Genomic DNA, 26492 nt, shown 5'->3' with positions numbered 1-26492 from the left:
CGGTCTACGTTCCACAAAGCAATCAGAACGTCCAAAATACTCCACCATCCATACTACATAACTACCACGGTCGCTGTGGTCACTCTGGCTTAATTTTGTGATCATAATTTCGATCACGAAACGCTCAGAACGCCTATCTGATAAGGCAAATTGTTGTGGTCGTTTATCGTAGATACTATATTATTAACTAGCGGACGACAGCGACCCCGTTCGTGTAAAATTCTGTTTTTTTTTCAAATCCCGCGGGAATCGCGACATCCCAGATAAACATTAGCCTATGTGCACATAGTAACCAGAGCGAGTCTTTAACGCGCACAACTGTGGGAAAAACACGGAATGGAAAAACTGTGACCTTCAGTTCACTAAGTGGAACGTGACCACTTATAATATCCCTCTTTTGCGTAGGCAGTTAAAAAATTACAAAGATAATAAGACCAAGACAATTCTGTTTAATAAAATACTCCTAAACTTTCACGGAGTAACAGAGTATCTAATAAAATATTTATAACTTTTATTGAAGTTTGACTAACTTCAAGAAGCCACTTGGTACGAGCCGAGTTATTCTAGAGTTTCTTAAAAAAATAACTCTCGGTTTAATTTTGTACTATTTGTAGAACGTTTATGATTCTATTCGTTTTTGTACTGCTCGTTACGTCATCATTATCAGAATTCTCAACAGTTATTGGTCCGAGAACTAATCGACATTTTTGGGTTGCTATTTGAGATAGGCTTATATATTTTTAACCGACTTCCAAAAAGGAGGAGGTTCTACGTTCGGCTGTAGGTATGTTTTTTTTTTTTTAATGTATGTCCAGCGATAATTCCGTCAATTATGGACCGATTTTGAAAATTCTTTTTTTGTTTTGTAGGGTTTACTTTGGTCCCATTTTTTTCATGTCAGGATCTGATGATGGCATCCTGGAGAAATTGAGGGGAACTTTCGAAAGTTGTAGAGACGGCTAGTACGTTTGTTAGTGTTTCCATAAGGTATTTTAAACCACTACAACTTTATGAAGGTTTGGAGTTGGTCTGATGATGGAGCCGAAACACAGACGATGGAACTCGTCAAGAATTTACAGCAGTCACCTTTTGTTTGGGCTTGATTAATTTGTATTGATGAGTATTTTCCACCTATATGGATTGTGACTGTATTAAGGGTCTGGTGATGAAGACGAGGGACAGTGAAGAGAACTCCTCGACGGTTCACAGTAGCTACCTTGTGTTTGGACTTGATAAATTTGTATTGATAAGAACTTACCACCTAGATGGATTGTGACTGTATTAAGGGTCTGATGATGAAGACGAGGAACAGTGAAGAGAACTCCTCGACGGTTCACAGTAGCTACCTTGTGTTTGGACTTGATAAATTTGTATTGATGAGAACTTTCCACCTAGATGGATTGCGACTGTATTAAGGGTCTGGTGATGAAGACGAAGCACAGTGAAGAGAACTCCTCGACGGCTCACAGTAGCTACCTTGTGTTTGGACTTGATAATTTTGTATTGATAAGAACTTTCCACTTAGATAGGTTGTGACTGTACACACGCAGTGGGTATGCTAACACTAAAAATAAAAAAATTAAAATTTTAATAAAAAAAATTCAACCGACTTCCAACTCAAAAAATAACTTTAACTAAAAAGCAAAAAAATAACGTCCTACCTATGTGCTACCTTCTGATCAGTTTGAAGGCGGTGCCAAGCCAGTGTCGTGTTTTAATTAAAGCTGTTTCTGGAATAACCACAGAAATTTTGTAGTTTAAACGTATTTAATTAAAACATCACTGGCTTGGCACCGCCTTCAAACTGATCAGAAGGTAGCACATAGGTAGGATGTTATTTTTTGCTTTTTAGTTAAAGTTATTTTTTGAGTTGGAAGTCGGTTGAATTTTTTTTATTAAAATTTTTTTGCTTTTAAGTTGAAAATTTAAGAAGTGCAAAATAAGTTATCTGTACCTTATATTATAAAGCTGAAGAGTTTGTTTAAACGCGCTAATCTCAGAAACTACTGGTCCGATTTGAAAAAATCTTTCAGTGTTAGATAGCCCATTTATCGAGGAAGGTTAAGGGCTATATTTTATTCCCTTATTCTTACTGGAACGGAAACCACGCGGTTTTAACCGCGTGGTTTCCGTTCCAGTAAGGAGAAGAAGAAGAAGTCAGCTAGTATAGAATAGATTAGACATTATTGAGTAAGGTCTTTGAATTAGCCAAATGCTCTTACATTACTATTTTGCATAAAAAAATATAATAAGCCCTATGACTGGCATATTTAATAATGTAGTCTCTAAATAATGAATGTTATTTAAACGGGTACATACCACGATAAAACGACGAGATTTTTATTGGTAGATCGATTTGCCCCTAACAGCTGACTTCACTTCTCATCTCGCAACTTCAGTCCCGTCGTGACCACGATCCATGCAACTGGGTCGAAATATCGACATTAAAAATCTCGTCGTTTTATCGTGGTATGTACCCGTTTAAATAACATTCATAATGAACAACCACGAAATAAGTTTAAAATCATTAGTCTCTAAATGTTCAAATCAAAGGTAGGTTATATTACTTACAGTTTGCCTCTTGGATATTTTTTACAAAAAGAGATAAGCATCGAGCTACTTTTTATTTGCATACTAGCGGACGTCCGCGACTTCGTCTGCGTGGATTTTCAGTTTTTACAAATCCCGTGGAAACCGTGGATTTTTCCGGGATGAAAAGTAGCCTATGTGTTTATCCAGAGTAAAATCTATTTCTATTCCAAATTTCAGCCAAATTGCTTCAGTAGCAGCTGCGTAAAGGACGAACAAACATACACACACAAACTTTCGCATTTCTATTAATAGTGTGATACGAGTAAGTTCTGTAAGGTCAGCATAAGTGAGGTATAAATTCTAAGCCTCAGAGGAAACCGTCTAAAATGAAAAAAAAATGTACTGTAAATGACAAGTGTATGTACCTAAAGTAAATATTTATGTATTTACATATTATATTACGCAAGCTTATGATTTTCATAAAACAACTGATCCATTTTGGAAATCATAGATTCGTTTTAACTAATATTATAAAGCTGAAGAGTTTGTTTGTTTGTTTGTTTAATTGTACGCACTAATCTCAGAAACTACTGGTCCGATTTGAAAAATTCTTTCAGTGTTAGATAGCCCATTTATCGCGGAACGCTATAGGCTATATATTATCCCCGTATTCCTACGGGAACGAGAACCACGCGGGTAAAACCGCGCAGTGTCATCTAGTATCTACATAAAAACAAAGCTTAAGATGGTGATAACAGTTTAAAAAATTCAGTTTCTAGATTGCAAACAAAGTGTTGCCAATTAACAAGAGCTTGTAATAAAAATAAAACTCAAACAAAATGCAACACACGCGGTTTTAAACGTTTCTCTTTTATGAAAAGGCGCCTCCACCTGTGAGCTATGGCAACACTGCACAATTACATCGCCCCAGTTGGTTTATGGAACGAACTTTATTCCGTGTAATAAAACCTGTGACCTAGGTCTTAGGTGTATCGCGAAGATCTATCTGGATCTTTTAAAAATAGTTATATAGATTTCTTTTTATTTCGGAGAAAAACGATGTTCAATGTTTTCCAAAATAGATCAGTCGTTTTCTGAAAATCAAAAACTTGCGTACCTAATATAATATCGTCATCAACCCATATTCGGCTCACTGCTGAGCTCGAGTCTCCTCTCAGAATGAGAGGGGTTAGACCAATAGTCCACCACACTGGCCTAATGCGGATTGGTAGACTTCACACACGCAGAGAATTAAGTTAATTCTCTGGTATGCAGGTTTTCTCACGATGTTTTTCTTCACCGATTGAGGCATGAGCCGTGATAGCCCAGTGGAAACGACCTCTGCCTTCGATTCCGGAGGGTGTTTCGAATCCGGTCCGGGGCATGCACCTCCAACTATTCAGTTGTGCGTTTTAAGAAATTAAATATCACATGTCTCTAACGGAGAAGGAAAAACATTATGAAGAAACCTGCATACCACAGAATTTTCGTAATTCTCTGCGCATGTGAAGTCTACCAATCCGCATTAGGCCAGCGTGGTGGACTATTGGCCTAACCCCTCTCATTCTGAGAGGAGACTCGAGGAGAAAAACGAATCAATGATTTTCAAAATGGATCAGTTGTAGAGACGAAGACGTAGTAGCCGTCAGTTTTTGCCGTGTTTCATAATCAATTAATTATGAATAACACTCACGATAGTTTAAATTCTGAGATATAGATTTAATAAAAATGCCAACACTTACATAACTCACATTTGTGGGTGCAAACTTGAGATCCATTGTAATCTCCTGCGATCACCGTCGGCTCAGATCTTGGTGTCCATCTTCAGCAAGAAGCTCTGCAGTTGGTTGCGCGACCACGCCACGTGTGGATCCCCCATTTTTCACCATCACATCTCTGTAACAAAAGTAAATACATTTTGAAAATGACTTATAACTTAGACACAGATTAATCAATAATATACAGATGGAGGATGGATATACGAAACACGACGTTGTCGTAGCCACTCCAAATGCGAAATTATAATTAAATATATACTTGTAGGTAGATTACAGCATTACATGTGCAAGTTCACGATCTTTAACTGACGTGATAAATCATTCAATATTGTTCGTACCAATTTGGTTAATATTATAAGACCTATTTCATCAAAACTAATGTTAAATTTCGTGTATACCTACTATATAATTATCATAGCTGGGCACCGTTAAACAAAAAAAGTTAGCTTCGTTAAACGTTAAAGCGTTACATTCCGGAAGAATTAACGCAAGTTAACGTTAATCGTTAATCCGTTAATATGACTGTAATATTACATTTTTATATCAATGTGTGAGATCACCATTGAAAAAATAAGGATGAGCACTGGGGAAAAGTGCCATAATTTGATTTTAGTTGATTTTATCTATATTTAACATAAATATAGTAATTTGTTGATTTCTTTGAAAAAAAAATCAGTCATCATTTCTTACTTGTCTGAACCTGCTTTTCGCGTCGCGCGGTAAATAGTAGGCATTGGATTAATGATTAACGGACTTCTGCATATTAACGGAAGTTAACGTGTCCGTTAACATTTTAAAAAGTTAACTTAAAAGTTAATCTGTTAATCAAAATGTTAACTTCGTTAATTAACGATTAACGGATTAACGAGTTAATGCTCAGCTATGATAATTATCATAATAATAATTGTAGGTATAGATAAATATTTAACGAAACAAGAAACGTGAAAATAATATAATTAGGTTTTTATTAACGAATATTCTTGATTCTGGTAGCTAACTGAGTTACCAGGAAATAAAAATTTCTAAGCGTCGGAACGAGATAATGTACCACGGAATTTGTAGGACATTGTGGCTGTTAAGTTGTATAACTGTTAATTAAGCAACAGTCAAAAAAACAGCCGGTTAATAACAGCTTTTAATACAACAAGTTGGGAGGAGAGTAGTATATCTCGTTCCGACGCTCTGAAATTTTTATTTTCTGGTAACTCAGTTAGCTACCAGAATCAAGAATATTCGTCTTTTAGTCCACTAGTCACAGTCAATTTTTTTCGATATGTAATTTCTAAAAAAATTGACCGATGCGTCGTATTTGTTTACATTTTTCACAAAGGATTTCTCATTACAGCGACAACGTTTCCACATTACACGCTTTGTCTACACGCCGTAAACTATCTGCTGTAACGCGCGGACAGAGACAAATTATCTACACGATGAAAGCTTAAACTTGTATCTCGCGTTCACTGAAGTAAATGGTTTGGAATTATTTAGCATTAACCAGTCGCACGAAGAATAAGTATGCCGTTTTGTTTAAATTGCGTTGATAGACGCCTCCGCGGTTTCATCCGCGTGGTTCCCGTTCCCGTAAGAATACGAGAACAAAGTATAACATATAGCCTTCCTCAATAAATGGGCTATCTAACACTGAAAGAATTTTTCAAATCGGACCAGTAGTTCCTGATATTAGCGCGTTTAATCAACAAACTCTTCAGCTTTATAATATTAGTATAGATTACGAACTAGCGTTCGAATATTTGGAATGAAACACTTGGTGACTCGTATGAGATTTTATTTCACTCCTTAATCCGAGTATCACACACTTCCAAACGTAGGCAATTTGTTGTCCAAAATCGTAGCCGAGTTCACTATTTTTCACTTGTTTCGCTGGTATCACTTACTCCACTTCGTTCCGAAGTTAAAATGCCACGAGCTTAGTCTCCGTAGCGTATCTATACCCGTGAGAATGATTCTAGACTATTCTGGGAACGCCTACACGCGTGTTGTTTATTCCACGAAATTCGACAAAACACGATAACAAAAGATTGTAAACACCTCAAGTAGTAAGCAACTCGATATGGGCGAGTGAATATAAACCTTCTATATCTAGTAATAGGGGTCCCCGTAACACTAAACTAGCATATTGGATAGAAGCAGGCGTTACTTTGCGGAAGTTCATCATGATTATATAATGATTTATTTATTTTGCTATCATCCGCGAAAATTCGGCGAACCCATGCGACAACGTCACCCAGGTCCGACAAAATACTCTCTACAACAACTCTACAACGTGCAATTGCACGTTGTAGAGTCAACATCTCCTGAGGATGCTCCGGTTTCGGGGTGATACGTACGTAGAGAGTATTTTGTCGGACCTGGGTGACGTTGTCGCATGGGTTCGCCGAATTTTCGCGGATGATAGCAAAATAAATAAATCATTATATAACTAAACTAGCAGACGAACCGTGGTTTTAATCGCGTAGCTTCTATTCCAGTCGGAATGCGGGGATAAAATAAAGCTTAGGATGTGCCTTAAAAATATCATATAGACAGCAGAATAGAGTATTGACTTACCATAATATTAGTACGATATATGTTACGCTCAGTGAGCGGAAAAATAGCTCACAACGCGTAGTCGTCACAGCAAAACATCCACATGGCGAAATTCGTGTTATGACTCTAATGAAAACGCGCACAACGCATTGTGACGATCACAGAAAGACCAAATAGCGAAATTCGTGTCGTGGCTGACATGCTATTTGATCTCAACGCGTTGTGGCAATAAGAAAAGCCATGAACTTGCCAAGTTATAACAGATTTAGCTGTAATTTGGATTGGTGACAGATGATTAACACATAGGTTGTCCCGAAAGATACCACGATTTCACTTGCAAGATTTGTGAAAAACTGATTGTACTGATGGCATGAACACTTTCACGCAAAAACTACACGGATTTGGTTGTTATTTTCAAAAAATTTGTGGATACCCTAATTTCCCGCTAGTAATATCATAAAATAGTTTTGTCTCACTAAAGGTAAGGATACCATAAAAAACCGCAGGAACCTAACGTAATTTGCCAACCGTTTTTCAGTGTTGTTACAAGGGGCGGATCCCAATTGGATTTGCATAGGTTTTTACGCGGATATTGAAGTACGCAAGCAATTTGCTGTGAGAATACGTGAATAAAGTTTGAAGCGGTATCCTCAATCTTGCCGCAGTGTACGAAATTGCAGTAACTCCAAAATACCTCTTAGAAAGGGTGTACATAAGTAATACGCAATCAAGTTATGGCCAGAGTCTAACGTAACAGTAACACAACGCATTTTCGACAAACAACCAACGAACAAATTAATCAGCAGGCCAATTCACTAATTTTGACGTATGTTAGTGGACTTAGTATTAGTAGTGAGTATTCACTATTTATTTAATGGTAACTATCTTTGAGATTACATGTGAATAATGCCATCCGGTGCTTACTGACAACTTTTTGTTGATATCATAGTGTAGTGTGGTGAGGTGAGGTGACATGTGGTGAACTTGAGACCACTCTACCGGCAAAGACGTACCGCCAAGCGATTTAGCGTTCCGGTACGATGTCGTGTAGAAACCGATAGGAGTGTGGATTTTCATTCTCCTCTTAACACGTTAGCCCGCTTTCATTTTAGATTGCATCATCACTTACCATAAGGTGAGATTGTTGTCAAGAGCTAACTTGTAAAGAATTTAAGAAAAATAATAATAGGTTATTAATAAAAATCAGCCAGAGAATCGTGATAGCCCAGTGGATGACCTCTGTCGCTGAATCCGGAGGGTGTGGGTTTGAATCCAGTCCGGGGCATGAACCTCCAACTTTTCAGTTGTGTACATTTTAAGAAATTAAACATCAAGTGTCTCAAATGGTGAAGGAAATCTTTGTGAGGAAATCTGCACACCAGAGAATATTCTTAGTTCTCTGCGTGGGTGAAGTTCTATTGGCCGCTCTCGTTCTGAGAGAAGACTCGAGCTCAACAGTAAGCCGAATATGGATTGATAGCGAATTAACGACGGATAAAGACCAAATTAGTAAATAGGCTAGCAGGTGGTCCAAAGAAAATATTCGCGGGACATACAAGGAATGCGTGCATTTTATACAGAATGACTTCTGTTTTCTTTCAGTAGGCCTATTCACTATTTTAGTCTTCATTATCAACCTATCGAAGTGGACGACAAAGTGTCAACTACATACTGTATGATATCCACTGTGAGCACCGGATGACATTTGTAATTTGTATCATATTATGTAGATGACATTTTATCAATTGATTTGTTTTTTATTTTGAGATGTTGATAATTAAGACCAAAATAGGAATTAGGACAGCAGGAAAGACTATATTCGGAGAGTACGACAATAGTCTAGCGGGCATCGAACCACGACCTCTCCGTGATGACTCCGTCCTCTTTACCGTTGACCTATTGAGGCTATTATATAACTTTATTCAGCCACGTGCCTCAGTTGACATACTGCGAGACACTACGCTGTGTTGTCCGGATGTCCCTCAAACGCTTGCACGAGAGCGTTTGACAAATATTTGCAAAGGAATTACGCAGAACAAAATATTTGAATCAGGAAACTTTAGCCACGACAAATATTTGTCGCAACATTTGTCAAATGTTTACTGTAAACTAGAAAACGCCCGTGACTTTGTTCGCGTGAAGATCAGTTTTTCAGTAATCCCACGGGAACCACGGGTTTTACTGGTTAAAAGTACCGTAAGTGTTAATGCAGCATAAAATCTATGAATATTCCAATTCCATTTCAGTTCAATCAGTTCAAACTTCAAAAAGCTGTGACGTAAAGGAGTAAGAAACAAACACTACATACAAACTTTCTTCTGTATGTGTTATCGCCGTGTTGCAACGACTTGCGGTACGTACGGCTTTAGTGTGCTCGTGGCGTTCAAGCCGTCCACATCTCTTGTTGTGTAATTCTTTATGGGTTACTTGGGATGGGCGGGGAGAGTGACTTGAGTGGAAAAGGGGAGTGTTTGTTAACAGTCAAAGGCGCCTTTAACCCTACACACAACGTTCACAAGTGCGTGACTTCACTCAAGGTCATTCTCTGCCATTATAGGGTCTTATTTTGGTTACAGTTTAATTAAGTTGTCCTGATAAATGTTGTGAAACCTTTAAGATTAATGATGACATTATTTTTCTTATTTTGTAATCACTTCTCAATCTGCTAAGAGATGTGATATTTACTTTGATACTGGTGACAGAAGGGCTGGCTCATTTTTGTGCAAAGGATCAGCCTGGCGCGGAAATGCAGCCAGTATTCTTGCCACCATTCCACGTGGGCATGATTTGTATATAATAGTTAAGTTAGCAAGAATACTGGCTGCATTTCCACGCTGCAATGGCGACCCCGCACTGGAAAGCGCAGTGTTGATCGTCCCCCCACTAGGTGGACCGAGTATAATAAGCGGGTTGTAGTGAGCCACTGGATGCTGGCTTCTCGAGATTTTTGTGCTTGGAGGTCCAAGCAAGAGGCCTTTGTCCAGCAGTGGATGACCATCAACTGATAAGAGAGAGTAAGAGAGCTAAGTTAGCTTAAGTTTTTTATTGTATTCCTTCTCAATTAAAAAAAATCGTATTAGGATTAGGCAATAATATTTCTGAAGAAAACCGCTATTTCATAATCCTGAGTTACCAGGTTTATTTGAATAGAAGTTCTGACTTCGTTTTCATGACGACAATATCTATAAGCTTTTAGCAACGACCTTGAGAACAGTGGCTTTATCCTCGTGCGATAGAAAAGTTATTGCTATTTTTGTTTGACACGCGATTTCCCTTCCCAATTCTAAAATCATAACAAAGCGAATGAGCCTTGGGCGTGTTTATTGGGAAGCTTCTAGTGATCCCTCAAACAGAGGATTGGTAGGTATGGGAAATGTTTGAACCTTCAATGTTACTCAGAAAGGATATTAATGCTTATCTAGAACAAATTGTTTGTTTTATCAATTCTATCAAGTTTTCTGTCTGTCAGCATTTCTTTTATGGCTAAACGTAACGTTACATATGCTCTAAAATAGCATGCTAAAAACGTGCTATTAAGTATGCTAGCAATAAGCATGCTAGTTTTAAGTATGCTCCTGAATAAGCGTGCTCAAAGCAAACATTCCAATTACACATGCTAATTTGTCGCTCTCTTTCTATACTATCGTTTTAGACAAAGAGAGAGATAAATTATCTAAAACTAATTTGAATAGTTTTCTTAAAATCCCTAGGGTGACCCCTAGGGGGTTATATTTTTTTTCGGATTTTCCAAACTTCTTTTTTGAATCAGTTTTTTCAATGCTGTCGCTATTGTAATTGGGATTTTAAAGATCTGTTTTTTTGTTATACATTGCGGATTTAATCACCAATGTACTAAAATTTCTACTTTCCTCAAAATGTAAGTGATTTTCAGCTAAGACCCGTGTGACGTCACAGCTAATATATAATTTGGGGGATTTTCAAAATTACTGTGTAAAGATAAGCCTTGCTATCCAGAAGAGCGTCAGCGTATTAGATACCCATAGATAAATAATTATACGGCGTGTTTTTCTTGCAAATATTATTATATAAGTCTTATTTTAACTTATTTTAATTTAATTATTTGTAAAAAAGACGACAAAAAAAAAACATTTATTGAACATTGTAAGGACCCTAAGTCCTTCGTCCGTCCGTCCTTACTATAAGATAAGCTAATCACTGGCTCATTCAAAATCAAAATCAAAATCAAAAATCATTTATTTCAAGTAGGCTCAGTTTACAAGCACTTTTGACACGTCAGTTGACTATTTGTAAAGATTCTACCACCGGTTCGGAAGGCAGGTTCTGCTGAGAAGATACCGGCAAGAAACTCAACAGTTGCTCTTTTGAAAAGTCATACAGTATTATAATTTACAATTAATAACAATTACTGTTTACATTTCTTATAGTTTTACTTTCTGTGTGAAGGTGGAAGCTGATCCAACGGCCTCCAAGCATCTTTATCATTAAGGAACTCATCAATGTTGTAGTACCCTCGACTAAGTAAATGTTTTTTAACACATTGCTTAAAGCTATGCATTGGCAGGTCCAACACAGTCTTGGGGATCTTATTATAGAAGAGTACACCCAAACCTACAAAAGATTTTTTTACTCTTTGGAGACGATATGCAGAAATAACTAACTTATGCCCGTGTCTAGTAAGACGTGGGTTTAAATCTCCTTTTCGTTTGTACAAATTAATATTTTGTCTTACATATACTATACTGTTATATATATATTGACAGGCTACTGTTAGTATACCTATTTCTTTAAACTTTTGACGACGGGACTCGCGTGATTTTAATTGATATATTGCTCGAATTGCTCTTTTTTGAAGTACAAATATAGATTGTATATCGGCAGCCTTGCCCCACAATAAAATACCGTAAGACATTACGCTGTGAAAGTACGCAAAATAAACAAGCCTAGCTGTATCAACATCAGTAAACTGTCTTATTTTTCTCACGGCAAATGCCGCTGAGCTAAGTTTACCAGACAGTTTTTCTATATGAGCACCCCACTGAAGTTTACAATCCAAGGTCACTCCCAGGAAAACTGTGGAACTCTCCATTTCCATTCCTACACTGGTATGGCAAGCAGACCGCACACGACCACTCCAGTCAAGCGCCAGTGACAGACTGTCTCATTGCCCCCATTACCAATGTACATGAGATAGTGCATGCAGTATTGTGGGTATCTATTATATACACAAACACTACAAACACTTTAATTAGAACAATATTCCAAAGTTATTCCAACCCTCAGATATGCAAGTTGCAACTGTATTGCCACTTCAACATCTTCACGGTCGCTATCGGCAGATTGAGGTCAAGACCACATCGAGTCTTATAGAGCCAATTTAAACGTCTTATCTACAAAGTTTCTCGCTACCTATCTAAAGTGGTTCAAAGTTATGATTAAGAAATGTTGGTTTGAATTAAGGTGTAACAGCGAGATAACGCTAAAGGTCAAAATTTGTTTATCTATCCTAATATTATAAAGATTTGATTATTTGTTTGTTTGTTTGCATTGACTCTGAAACTACTGAACTAATTTGAAAAATTATTTCACTGTTGGGAAGCTATATCCCCGAGTGTGATAGGCTATATTTTATCCCCTTATTCCTACGGGAACGGGAACCACGTGGGTGAAACCGCGTGGCGTCTGCTATAGTTAGATAGAAAAAGCGCTATTCGATTGTCTAATATTATAAATAATTGGAAAGAAAATATATCCTTTCCTCCTGCGGGAACGAAAACTAGGCTGTTAAGTTAGCTTTCTATTGATAAAAAATGAGTATTTTTCGTTCATTAGTTTCGTAGCTTAATTATTTTAATAAAACAATCAAAAATCTTTCCTCTTTCCAGAATCTGTTTTTAGTATTATTTACTATACTTAATATATAATTTTCCCTGATAAAATGTATCTTTGTATGTCGACTTGAGACTTGGAGACTTGGTCGCTGACTATGGGCCTTATTAGAACCCATATTCAGCACTTTGTTGAGCACGAGTCTCCTCTCAGAATGTGAGGCAGAGGCTAGGCTGTTAGGCTATTAATCCACCACGCTGGATCAATGCGGATTGGCAGACTTCACACACGCAGAGAATTAAGAAAATTCTCACATATGCAGGTTTCCTCACGATGGTTTTCCTATATGTAGATAGATTATACCTACCTAGACATCACAATATAGTTTCCTTGAAATTGACAGAAAAACTATGTTAACATTTAATTAAGAATAAAACCCTGAAGCTAATTGAGAGGGAATTCCGTCCAATTTAACCCGAGCCACTGAGAAATAGGCTCGCTAAATTAATCAACGTCACTACCAAACGTTTCTTTATGAAAAAATGCTTCGTATATTGCGATAGTAGGTCCGTAGACTGAATAGGCATAAAAATCTGAGTTTTAGTAAACTTCAAGCGAAGGAACAACAAGATTATGAATCAGCAAATTTTAATCACACCTTTTTAGGGTTCGGTAGTCCACAATGAACCCTTCAATGAACCCTTATACTTTCACTATGTCCGTCTGTCCTCGGTTTAACGCAGAGGTTTTGTAAAATATTAAGATTTTAAGAGCTAATTTTTGTTAGAATCAAATGTCCCCCTGTGTATCAGCTAAACGGTTATTTATGAATATCCCAGAAATATAGGATATGTTATTAAAATAGAAGGAAACTATAACAACTAAGTAGTAATTGCCATTTAAAGATAAAGTCGACCAACTTAAAAAACGTATTCGGGCACGAAAGTTGCATGCAAATTTTCTTTTTCAATTAATTAAATAAAGTAAGCATATAATTAATTAAATAAAGACAACATAATCTAATATTCTAAAACAACATAATCTGTTAAAACTATAAAATTGAAATTTGGCATTGGTATTGTACATTAATCAGTAATTTTAAAAGAAGAAGATTTTTTTGGGGTTTCTTCCCTACATGCAAAGTGAGGATGATTTTTTATGAATAATAAAATGAAATGAAAATACACTTTATTATACACGACAAAGAGCTGAATATGGCTTGATAATGATGAATGAAATTATAAAGATTTAATGACCGTCAAAAGAGGCCACTGCAATCTAGCTATTTGGAAACTTCGTAAATGTAAAGCCTATTTACACTGTAAACAGCATTAAGCGACGCGGATGCTTTAAAAGGCTTTTATTTCCTCGTTAAGCGTTAAACTCAAAGGCTTAAGCACACCATTTTCGGAAAACAATCCGTTTATATCACCATTAACTTAATAGAATATCCTGCGTTGGCTAGACCAATATTTTTATTTAGGTGGTAGAAAAAAATATAAGATTTTTATGGAATTACTAGCGGATGCCCGAGACTTCGTCCGCGTGGAATTCAGTTTTTTACAAATCCCGTGGAAACCATGGATTTTCCGGGATGAAAAGTAGCCTATGTGTTAATCCAGAGTAAAATCTATTTTCGTTCCGAATTTCAGCCAAATCGCTTCAGTAGCCGCAGCGTAAAAGAGGAACAAACATACTTACACACTTACACACAAACTTTCGCCTTTATAATATTAGTGTGAAGTGTGATTAGAAAACATAGTCGTGATAGCCCAAAGGAGGATGTAGTGTGTGGGCTCGAATCTGGAAAAATGTGTCTGGTCGCAATTAAAATAGGCAACCTATTCGCAATGTGTCACTATGAATATTATCCATCATTTATTTCTCATCACGAATAAATAACAGATGAGGGTATATATTTCTAACGCCGGATCTTAGACTAAAATTGTTGGTTTATTTTACAAATAAATACAAAAACTAATCTTGATTTAAAATATAATTAAAAAGATATTTGATTGTATAAAATAATACGCCAGCGCCATCTTCGTTCATTCCACAGAATGTAATAATTTTCGTAATGTTCCTCACTTCTTGTCACACCGTGCTAGTGGACGGACGTATTGCCTACCTTACTAAATAATAATATTTTAGATAATAGTATAGTGATCAGTTATATCCATCGAGTTGTTTTAATAGTTCAAAACCCATTAACCAATAAAAATTAGGTATGTCTGGCTATCACAGGCTTTCAGTCCAGCGTTTTTAATTGGACAGATTACTGAACTGCGGGTGTAATCTATTAAAATGTGTCCAAAGAATTTTAACCCTTGCCCCCATATTGATAAGAGTCATAATTTTGAATACCAAATATTCAATTATAACCGGAACATTGACTGTCATACTCGTATTTTATAGATCGTAAAGATTAGAACGCAATATGAATACTGACATTTTATTGGCACGTATTTTTTTTTATTTTGAACGATAATTTGACGCCTAGTGATTTCATTTCTGATGGTCCAATATTCGGGGAGCATTTTTACAATTGATTACTATATTTTCCGTGTGTAGCTTCATTTGATGAGATTGATTTATTTACGAAAATCCTTGATTCTGGTAGCTAACAGGGTTACTAGGTAATAACAATTACGCAATATTGAGACAGAAGGATCTTTTATTACGAACTGAATAAAGTGATCGACTAAGTATTACATGGATCTCACAACTTTTTACGGTAAAAAAACCGAGTTGCGAGAATTGGTATATTTTACAAGTATTGTTTTTGATGGCTTTTGATCATCTATTTGCATTGAATAGGCTCCTGGACCCACGGGAAAAGGGACTACACGGATAAAACAGCGGGGTTTATTATACAGAGTTAAATGTGTTGCAACAAATTGCTTAAACTTATGCATTAGCAAGTCCATAACTGTCCTGTTATTCTGATATGACTCTTAGTTTTCAGACTCAGCAAATAATTCCTTAGGGGTTGTTTGATGACCTATTCGCCTTAACTTTTTCGCAAGTCATTTATATTCGTTATCGAACTAATTTTCGCTTTCGCTCGTAAATTTTCGAAGCCCCTCGATGTGCTATAATAATTACTTTATGTCTTATATTTATAGAACCACTCCCATGTTCATGTAATAGATTTTAATTGGAGTTCTTTTCCTTTCTATTATAGAATTATTATTGTATAATATATACCAATTCACGCAAATTCAGTTGTTCTACCGTAAAAAGTTGTGAGATCCATGTAAAACCAAGATGGTTACTTAATTCAATCCGTAATTAAGGAACCTGCTGTCGTAAATTTATTACGTAATTAGGTAAATGTGAAAAAAATTACATTCATATGAAATTAACTCTAACAACTCTGTTTTAAAGTATTTTTTTTTGTTAATACTTTCTTGTTGGTAACACTACTCAGTAATCAGCATTTGACTGTGAATATATCTACACATACTAATATTATAGTATAGAGGTAAAGTTTGTGTTATTGTAGGGGATAATCTCTGGATCTACTAAATCGATTTTGAATATTCTTTTACCAATAAAATGCTACGTTATTTGTAAGTGTCATAGGTTATACTATATCCCCGTATTCTTACAAATACGAGAACTACGCAGATGAAACTGCGAAGCATCGGCAAGTGATATATCACCCCTTTGTTCCTACCCTTAGCCCTCATTCGAGAGTTTTTTTAACGGACGTTCAAATACAACAAACGCATTCCCAAGTATAATATGTTCACACGACAGCGTTTTTAAAACACGACCCTTTTTTTCGGACAGTTTCATTTTCAATTTCGAGCATTGAAAATAGACCTTCATTTAACTTCATACTATTTTTGAACGCTTTTTTAACGTCCGTTAAAAAATCTCCGATCCGGTCCCTGACATGCACCTCCAACTTTTCAGTTGTGTGCATTTTAAGAAATTAAATATTACGTGTCTCAAACGGTTAAGGAAACATCGTTGGGAAACCTGCACACCAGAGAATTTTCTTAATTCTCTGCGTGTGTGAAGTCTGCCAATTGGGCCAGCGTGGTTGACTATTGACCTAGCCCCTCTCATACTGAGAGGAGACTGGTGCTCAGCAGTGAGCCGAATATGGGTTGATAATCTTATATACTGCGTGGTTTTACTTTACAATGGATGGGTATACAAACAATCATCCCCCGTTATCCTACCCTTAGGATCGAATTTTTTTTTTCAATTTTATATGGGACCAAATTCGAAGTACTACTCTATGTAATAAAAAAAATCAAAATCGGAACACTCAGTAAAAAGTGTGCGTGTTCAAACATAAAAAAATACACGTCGACTCCCAATCAACCGTCGAAAAATAAACCTCTCCGTTTTTCGTCGGTTGAGAAAAGGAATTGGATTTAATTAATATTCCGTTTTTGTAAATTACTTTAGTTAAAGAAATATTTTTTTTCTCTTGTCTTCTGAGGCAATATTAATTCGATAAGAAATATTAATGATCGGAGGAACAAGTTGAGGTAAACCAAGTCATCTGAAAAATTTCCCGAAGTTTTTCGCTAAAGTTAAACGTCCCTTTAAATTAATACGAACTGATAAAACAAATCGACTAACTTCAGGAATTTCTACTAAGTTTATTATACAAGAAAATCCATTTCTTTTTTCTTTTTTTTTATTATTTACAAGTTAGCCCTTGACTACAATCACACCTGATGGTAAGTGTGGAATCTAAGATGGAAGCGGGCTAACTTGTTAGGAAGAGGATGAAAATCCACCCCTTTCGGTTTCTACACGACATCGTACCGGAAAGCTAAATCTCTTGGCGGTACGTCTTACGGTAGGGTGGTAACTAGCTACGACTAAAGCCTCCCAGCCAAAGCTGGACTAATTCAGAAAACCTTAATCAGCCCAGGGATCGAACCCAGGACCTCCGTCTTGTAAATCCACTGCGCATACCACTGCGCCACGGAGGCCGTCATATGGTAATAGCGGTCTTTTGTGTAAGGCGCTGTTAATTTTAGTTCAGGTTTCATCAAAAGGACTTTAAGACATGAACCGCACTCTACTATCTTGTCCTTTGTCTATCAAAACTTTAACAGCAAGAATCACATCTCATGTTAAGTGGTGGTGGCTGTACTCAACTGTACCGCTCAGAAATGACGGCATAGTGCTCAGAGTTATTTTCTGATATAGTAACAGCCTTCTTCATGTTATTCATGTTAAGCGTTATTCATGTTGGTTCATTTCACATGTAATTTTTGTTCATGGGCTTGTAGTCTAATATCCATGTACGCTCAATCGCCCGAACAACAGAGCCTTCTTATGAGGCAAACGATCACGTCTTAGACCCTGTAATCAAATGGCACGTCGATTCTCTTTCTACGATTGCAAACGCTTCGATAACTAGAAAAATGTATGCGAATGACATTTGATATCTACAGGTCACGTGATCAAGATCTGTCATTCCCATACATTTTTCTAGTTTTCGAAGCGTTTGCGATCGTAGAAAGAGAATCGACTTACAACTTGGCTACAGGGGCAGATCTGTAAGTAATCATTGGCAATTCTTCTTTTTTGAAGTCGGTTAAAAATAAACAAATTTCGAAAATAAACTACTTATTATATTTTCCTGCCAAACACTAAAAAACAAAAGGATCGAAAATAATGAGAATGAATGACTTTCAGAACAAGTAGCGGTGAGCGGTTGATCAAACAAATTCTCACCCCCAGGGGGGTGCTTTGTCTTCAAAGTAAACAGAAGCTAACAAAACAAATACTCACCCCTCAACCCTCTAATAGTTTGTAGTGGTAATTTTTTCCCTATATTTTTTGATTTAGAAATTGAAATTGAAATTTTGCATGGTTAATAATCTAGTGTATGCACCTCCAACTTTTCAGTCTTCAGTGCATTTTAAGAAATTAAATATCATGTGACTGAAACGGTGAAGGAAAAACATCGTGAGGAAAACTGAGAATTTTCTTAATTCTCTACTTGTGTGAAGTCTGCCAATCCACGTTGGGCCAGCGCGTTGGACTAAGGCCAAACCCCCTCTCATTCTGAGAGGAGACTCGCGCTCAACTATAAGCCGAATATGGGTCGTTAATGATGATCATGAAGAATCTTCTAACACTGGAGCTTTGGACGAAATAAAAAAAACATAACCATTCATCACAAGCCATTGAATTGTGCGAGTTGCCAATGCGATTTTTTTTTAGTTTGTTACGTCATTAATTACCTAATTTTGAAAAATAATTTTTGTTTGAAAGAGTATAATTCCAGGTAGGTTCCATTAAATTTTCATGAAAATCGGTTTAATTATTTTGTGTTTAAATCATAATGACTAAATATAGTTAAAAAAAGTTATTTTTAAAGATTTAGAGTGCACGCGGACAATGTCGCGGGCGTCATTTAATATACTAATATTATACAGCTGAAGCGTTTGTTTGTTTATTTGATTGAACGCGCTAATCTCAGGAAATACTGGTACGATTTGAAAAATTCTTTCAGTGTTAGATAGCGTGTTAGATAGCCCATTTATCAAGGATGACTATAGGCTATATATTATCTCCGTATTCCTACGGGAACGGGAACCACGCGGGTGAAACCGTCGTCAGCTATTATTAAAACCTAAGAATTTGTGCTCTTATCTGCACCTACGTTTTGTAGATAATAGGGATGATGACAGTTTTTTAAATTGTATATAAATTAAGAGTATGCTAATAGTAAAGCAATTTTGTAAAAGTAACAGGGTATCTGCGATCATTACTTTCGGAGCTACAGGGATTTAAAGGGTCAGATTTGCGGCGCTGCAACGGATCCCTGAAAAACGCCCCATACAAAATGGCACGAACTAATGACGTCGTAGGCAATGTAATGATCGTTAGATTTGTATGTGCGTTCAAACAAAATTACTAATATCTTTGTTATTTGTGCGTTTATGTCTATAGTTCTTTTATTAAAAAATTACACATTTAATGTAAAGAAGCTAAAAATGTATTAATTTTCATCTAATTGCGATAAAAGATTTTTAATTGATTTTGAAATTTTATAATCTCATTTATTTTGCAAATATCCAGACAATCTTTGCTTTTTATGTATAAATTACTTAACATTGACCTTATTTACCCAAATATATCATAAAAATCAAAATATTCCAACCTAGTCATCATCCCCATTCCGTAAACTTAACAAGTACGAAGCTTCGAGTATGTAACCCACATTGCATACATAATTGTACGAAGGAAATTTCACATCCACCTGTAACCGCGAGCTCCGACAAACAAGCTTAAGTAATTAAGTGTATTTAAGACGACAATGTAACTTTACGGGTTATAACTTTGCAACAAATCTTTAGGAGAGGTATAATGTCTTTATATGTTTCATTTAAGATACTTTTTTTTTATTTATTCTTTACTAGCGGACGCCAGTGAATTCGTCCGCGTGGAATTCAGTTTTTCACAAATCCCGCGGGAATCATGGATTTAACCGGGATAAAAAGTATGTGTTAATCCAGAGATACAGTAGCCTGAGATGCAGTAGCCTGTCAGTATATATATAACAGTATAGTTTATGTAAGACAAAATATTAATTTGTACAAACGAAAAGGAGATCTAAACCCACGTCTTACTAGACACGGGCATAAGTTAGTTATTTCTGCATTTCGTGTCCAAAAAGTTAAAAAATCTTTTGTGGGTTTGGGTGTACTCTTCTATAACAAGATCCCCAAGACTGTGATGGACTTGCCAATGCACAACTTTAAGCAATGTGTTAAAAAACATTTACTTAGTCGAGGTTACTACACTATTGATGAGTTCCTTAACGACAAAGGTGCTTGGAGGCCATTGGATCAGCTTCCACCTTCACACAGGAAATAAAACTATAAGAAATTGTAATTTAATTGTTATCAAATGTAAATTGTAATACTGTAGGACTTTTTCAAAAGAGCAACTGTTGAGTTTCTTGCCGGTATCTTCTCAGCAGAACCTGCCTTCCGAACCGGTGGTAGAATCTTTACAAATAGTCAACTGACGTGTCAAAAGTGCTTGTAAACTGAGCCTACTTGAAAAAAAAAAAAAAAAGAGTAAAATCCATTTCCATTTCAGCCAAATCGCTTCAGTGACCGCAGTGTAAAAGAGGAACAAACATACTTACGCACTTTCACACTTACACACAAACTTTCGCCTTTATAATATTATTGTGATTGTGACAAGTTAGCCCTTGACTACAATATCACCTGATGGTAAGTGATGATGCAATCTAAGATGGAATCAGGCTAACTTGTTAGGAGGGGGATGAAATCCACACCCTTGGTTTCTACACAACGTCGCACCGGAACGCTAAATCGCTTGACGGTAAGTCTTTGTCGGTAGGGTGGTTACTAGCCACAACCAAGGCCTCACACCAGCCAGACCTGGACCGGGGATCGAACCCAGAACCTCCGTCATGTAAGTCCACTGTGCATACTACTGCGCCATGGAGGCCGTCAAAACTTGAAGGCACATATAAAAGTATATAGCATACGCCGCGCCCCTGTTCCCGTGGGAATACGGGGATAAAATGTCCTTAGACACTCACAAATAACGTAGCTTTCAATTTTAAAAGCGGATAGTAGTTCCGGAGATTACCCCCTACAACTTTAGAACAACTTACCTCTTTATAATATTACTAGCGGACGCCCGCGACTTCGTCCGCGTGGATATCAATGTAAACTTTCAAGCCCTATTTCACTACTTTAGGGGTTGAATTTAAAAAAAATTTGAATCACATTATATTTTTTTATTATTTATGAACAATTTTTAAAACTGTAACTCTAAAAATGAAGGACTTTCCAACAAACTTTCAACCCCTATTTTACCCCCTTCTATTTTCTATTTAAGGGTCGAAAAGTATCGTATGTTTTGCTCCAAGGTCCCATTTATCCGTGAAAAGGTAACACACAGACAGATAGACAGACTTACTTTCGCATTTATATTATTAAGTTTATATAGTTGAGTAAACATCACGTGTCTCAAACGGTGAAAGAAACATCGTGAGGAAACCTGAATACCAGAGAACTTTCTAAATTCTCTGCGTGTGTGAAGTCTGCCAATCCGCATTGGGCCAGCGTGGTGGACTATTGGCCTTTTGGCTGAATATGGGTTGTTATCGATCGATATAGAGTTCAAGAGTTTTAACCACAAATATGCTAACATACCAACATTCTACATTAATTTATAATATTAATAAGGTACACAAAGTATCAAATTACCTTCAAAGTCACGTCAAATATTTGTTTCCAAAATTTTGGGATTAGACGCTATTTCAATTTAGAATATCTCTCATCTCTTAAGTACACAAGTAAATATATTTGAAATACTTGGATGCTCGGGATGTTGGAACTCATTTTCCCGACATTTTCATCAAAGGGGCGGGAAAATTAGTGTCATGTCTACGACTGAACTAACTGGCACTCGGACAGTGATGCTCAAAGTGTGAGAAATATTGTTTCAAAATCATCAAGGACTTACGAAACGTCAAGTTTGACTATTTGTAAAGACTCTACCACCGGTTCAGAAGGCAGGTTCTGCTGAGAAGAAACCGGCAAGAAACTCAAAAGTGGCTCTTTTTTAAAAGAAATCATACATCTTAATACATCATTAAATTTTTTTTTAGTTTCACTTTCTCTGTGAACAAATTTTTCTGTGCTGATCCAATGGCCTTCAAGCATCTTTATCATTAAGGAACTCATCAATGATTGAAAGTTACTAATGATGAGAATGAGACAGATTTTTTTACTTACCTAGATGCCTGCAACTTCGTCGGCGTGAAAATTCTTGAACACCATAAAATAGGTAATGTCATTTTTAACATATTTAAACGTATAGCTACTGAAGTAGATTTTTTCTTACAAATTTTAAAGATGAAGGTTTTTGCGCAACTTCTCGTCATCGTAGCGTCGAGGATGAGTCGTTTTCTTTATAATAAACTAGCGAAGTTTTCCCGCTGCCTGCGACTTCGTCCCCGTGGTATTTAGTTTTTCACAAATCCCTCGGGAACCATGGATTTTTCGGGATAAAAATATAGCATAGGGTAATATAGTATAGGGTAACATATGTGTTAATCCACAGTAAAATCTATTTGCATTTCAAGTTTCAGCCAAATTGGTACAGTAGTTACGGCGTTAAAGAGTAACAAACATCGAAACATCCATACAAACTTTCGCGTTTATAATATTAGTAGGATTAGTAGGATATGTCTTTACCTATAAAATTTAAGAAGCATTTACAGATTCAATTTATCTGGCGATTGGTCTTTGTAATAAATTTTATTCGAAATATAAAATACTTTGAATGCGAAGACTTGCTTCAAATTATTTATATTAATATATAATATATTATTACGTTAAGTAGGTTATTTTTAAACTTAGCTTAGAACAAAGTTTTGGAAGCTCTGGTTTGCCGTATTGAGAGCTCAGTCGATATAATTAAGGCGTTAAAACCTTACTGGTTTTCAATACTTTAATTATGCTAAACTTATAAATGACTAATAACAGTCATTTATAAGGTGGAAAATATATTGGAGGCAGCCGATTAGTGCTACGACTTTTGAAAAAATAAACGGACTTGAAATAATTTTTATCTATCCTCATCCAAAGGGGTCCTAAAGTCATTTTTAGGTCATCCTCCCATCTTTTTGTTTTCCGACCTCGGCTCCTAGCACCATCCCTTGGATACCAAACTGTCACCTGTTTGCTCCATTTTTCTTTTGTACAGCGGAGCATATGTCCAGTCCATCTCCATTTCTGTTGATCAATACGTGTCAGTACGTTTGTTAGTTTAGTTTTATGCCTGATATCTGTACTTCTGACTATGTCCATTAATTTCAAACCTAGCATACTTCTTTCCATGCTTTTCTGACATCTTGCTAGTTTGTCCCTGAGGTGTTTTGTCAAAGCCCAGGTTTCGCACCCATAGGTAATGCATAGGTAGGATACAGGTATCGAAAGTCTTTTTCTTTATCTTAATGCCCAGTTCCTTACTTTTCATTATTTCCTTTAAGGTCCAATACTTTTTCAACTTTTTTTTTTTTTTGATTTAAGTATAGTTTAATATTATTTTTCAAGTTTTTAACCGGCTCTGCAGTGCTGTGAATGCCTGTAAAAGGTCGCTGCAGTAGTCAAGAATGTTGTAACTGATTTATGTTTAATGTTTTTTAGCTGTCATAGTTGGCATTTCCAATAAATAAATAAATAAATAAAATAAAAATAAAAGACTTTAAAAATCATAAAATACTACAAAAATTAGTAATTAAAAATGGTAGGTATACACAATTGTAATTTGTTTTTTTCCTCTATTGTTGATAAGTCGGTTGTCGAAGTCGTTTCGTTTCTTCTAAAAACGATACTAAAGTTATACTTTCAGTCCCAAGTTTAGCGTTCTGGTACGATGTCATGTAGAAACAGAAAGGGGTGTGTAACAAGTTGGCCCACTTCCATCTTAGATTGCATCGTCACTTACCATCAGGTGAGATTGTAGTCAAGGGCCAATTTGTAAAAAAAAAAACCAATCTTCCAGTCCCAAGCAAGGAATGAAACTTATCCTAAGTTTGATTACTATACTATACTATTTACTATACATACTATAATGTTCCCGTGCCTCGGAGAGCACGTAAAGCCGTCGGTCCTGCGCCTGATCTCTCACCGGTCTTGTCGGTCTGCCGTCCCATCGGATTTCGAGAGTGAGGGAAGAGAGAGTGCACCTGTGCTTGCGCATACACTTGTGCACTATAATATCTCCTGCGTACATGGCTAATCTCACCATGAGATTAGCCGCCGTGACCGAAAAAAAAAAAAAAAGTCGGTCGGGAGCATATTATATATACTATCCAGTTATGCAACAATACACACACACAACGGCAAATTGTGAAATATATTCCTGTTTTGTAGCACAAATACACTCTACATTTTACCTGCACGATTTAAAAAGAACAGTTTAATCTGTCAGTTACAATATTCTGTGTGTAGTTTACGTAAAATCTCTGAATTTTTAAAAACACATCGTGGTTTCCGCTGTTTAATCCATACTTATTTGTTCAACTAGTGGACGCCTGCGACTTCGTTCGCGTGGAATTAAGTTTTTCACAAATGCCGCGGGAACCATGGTTTTTTCCGGAATGAAATGTAATCCATTTCCATTACAAATTTCAGCCAAATCGCTTCAGTAGCCGCAGTGTAAAGGGGGAACAAACATACTTACAAGTACACACAAACACAAACTGTCGGCTTAAAAACTACATAAAGATAAATATATAAGGTAAATAAACACAAAATTGTGCACGTGTGCGCTCAGTAGTGTAGTAAATTCGGATCACTTTTTGCTATGAATTTGTAAGCACGTAACATAGGAATAAGCAAGTAAAGAGACATAATCAAGTATTCAAGATAATCCACCAACAACTTGCTCTTCAGTATGGCCTTATCGATTCTGAGATGCCTTACTATATGTACGACCCAGCGTCAGTTCTTGAAAATAGCAGTGCATTGCTCTACTGGGACCGAACGAATATCACTGACAGGTATATTGTTGCGTATATACCTGATATAGTGCTAGTCGATCGGTCAGTGCACCGTGCAATATTTGTTGATATTACAGTTCCACATGACGATAATCTGGTTAAAGCTGAAAAGGAAAAAGTATCAAAATACTTGGACCTTGCTCACGAAATTACCGCCATGTGGAATGTTGAGTCAACTATTATTGTTCCGATAGTTGTTTCAGTCAATGGTCTTTTGGCGAAAAGCTTCGACCAACAATTCAAGCAGCTTTCACTGGACTTTTTTGTTAGATCAAAAGTCGAATACAGAAGGCAGTGATTCTTGAGACGGCGCGTATTGTGAGGAGGTTCCTCACTCTGGAGCCCTAAACCGCCGGTTGCTTGGGCACTCAAATGTCCCGCAGCGGGAGGGTTGATTTTTTTATAAGTTTTTAATAGTGTTTTGCATATTATTTTTTTTTTTAAAGGAGAAATAACTAAAAGAGAGTAATAAAAGGGAATATCGTTGTTGTAGGGGTTAAAATCTGGATCTACTAAACCGATTCTGAAAATTGTTTTACCAATAGAAAACCACGTATTTTTGTGAATGCTATATGCGAATGCAAACTACGCTGGTAAACCGCTAGTATAACTGGCATCCGCTATATTTATACAGCGAAAATCAATTTCGCAATTCGATACTCATCTTGGCATTTCTTATAGACCCATTTCAAAATGTCACTCTATAAATGGTTAGATAAAATTGCTTCTTTAGAGCGAGATTTTTCTTCAAATAGATTTTATACCTACTTGACTCTTTTCCGTATTGTTTCATTGTAATGCTTGACGGAATAGGCAGATGTTTCACCTGATAGTAATAGTCTAAAATCCGTATTAGAATCAACCTTCTACATTCATATTTTCCTTCACCGTTTGAGACACGTGATATTTAATTTCTTAAAATGCACACACCTGAAAAGTCGGAGGTGCATGCCCCGGGCCGGATTCGAACCCTCCGGAATCAGATGGAGGCATATTGCAGTAACTATTAGAAAATAAAATAGTTTTAATAAGCTAAGTATTTGTTATCGCCACGTTGCAACGACTTGCGGTACGGACGGCTTCAGTGTGCTCATGGCGTTCGAGCCGTCCACATCTCTTGTTGTGTAATTCTTTATGGGTTACTTGAGATAGGCGGGGAGACTTGACTGGAAAAGGGGAGTGTTAGATATCTGTCAAAGGCGCCTTTAACCCTACACACATCGTTCACAAGTGTGTGACTTCACTCAAGGTCATTCTCTGCCAATCTAGGGTCCTATTTTGGTTAC

General features: G+C 36.5%; 1 protein-coding gene across 1 annotated transcript in view; it reads right to left on the bottom strand.

The window, feature by feature from the left end:
• LOC112056564 (dopamine receptor 1) overlaps positions 1 to 26492 on the bottom strand; it is a 154066-nt gene that overhangs the window by 26449 nt on the left and 101125 nt on the right. Inside the window, exon 2 of the mRNA XM_052889062.1 lies at positions 4275 to 4428. Within this exon, the coding sequence (XP_052745022.1) occupies positions 4275 to 4310 (36 nt within the window). The 5' untranslated portion in view covers positions 4311 to 4428. The remainder of the gene's footprint in view (positions 1 to 4274; positions 4429 to 26492) is intronic.

The sequence above is a fragment of the Bicyclus anynana genome, chromosome 24 (assembly GCF_947172395.1).
Source record: "Bicyclus anynana chromosome 24, ilBicAnyn1.1, whole genome shotgun sequence".
Taxonomy (NCBI): domain Eukaryota; kingdom Metazoa; phylum Arthropoda; class Insecta; order Lepidoptera; family Nymphalidae; genus Bicyclus; species Bicyclus anynana.
Note: the sequence above shows the minus strand (reverse complement) of the source record. Positions and strands in the feature narration are given on the sequence as shown.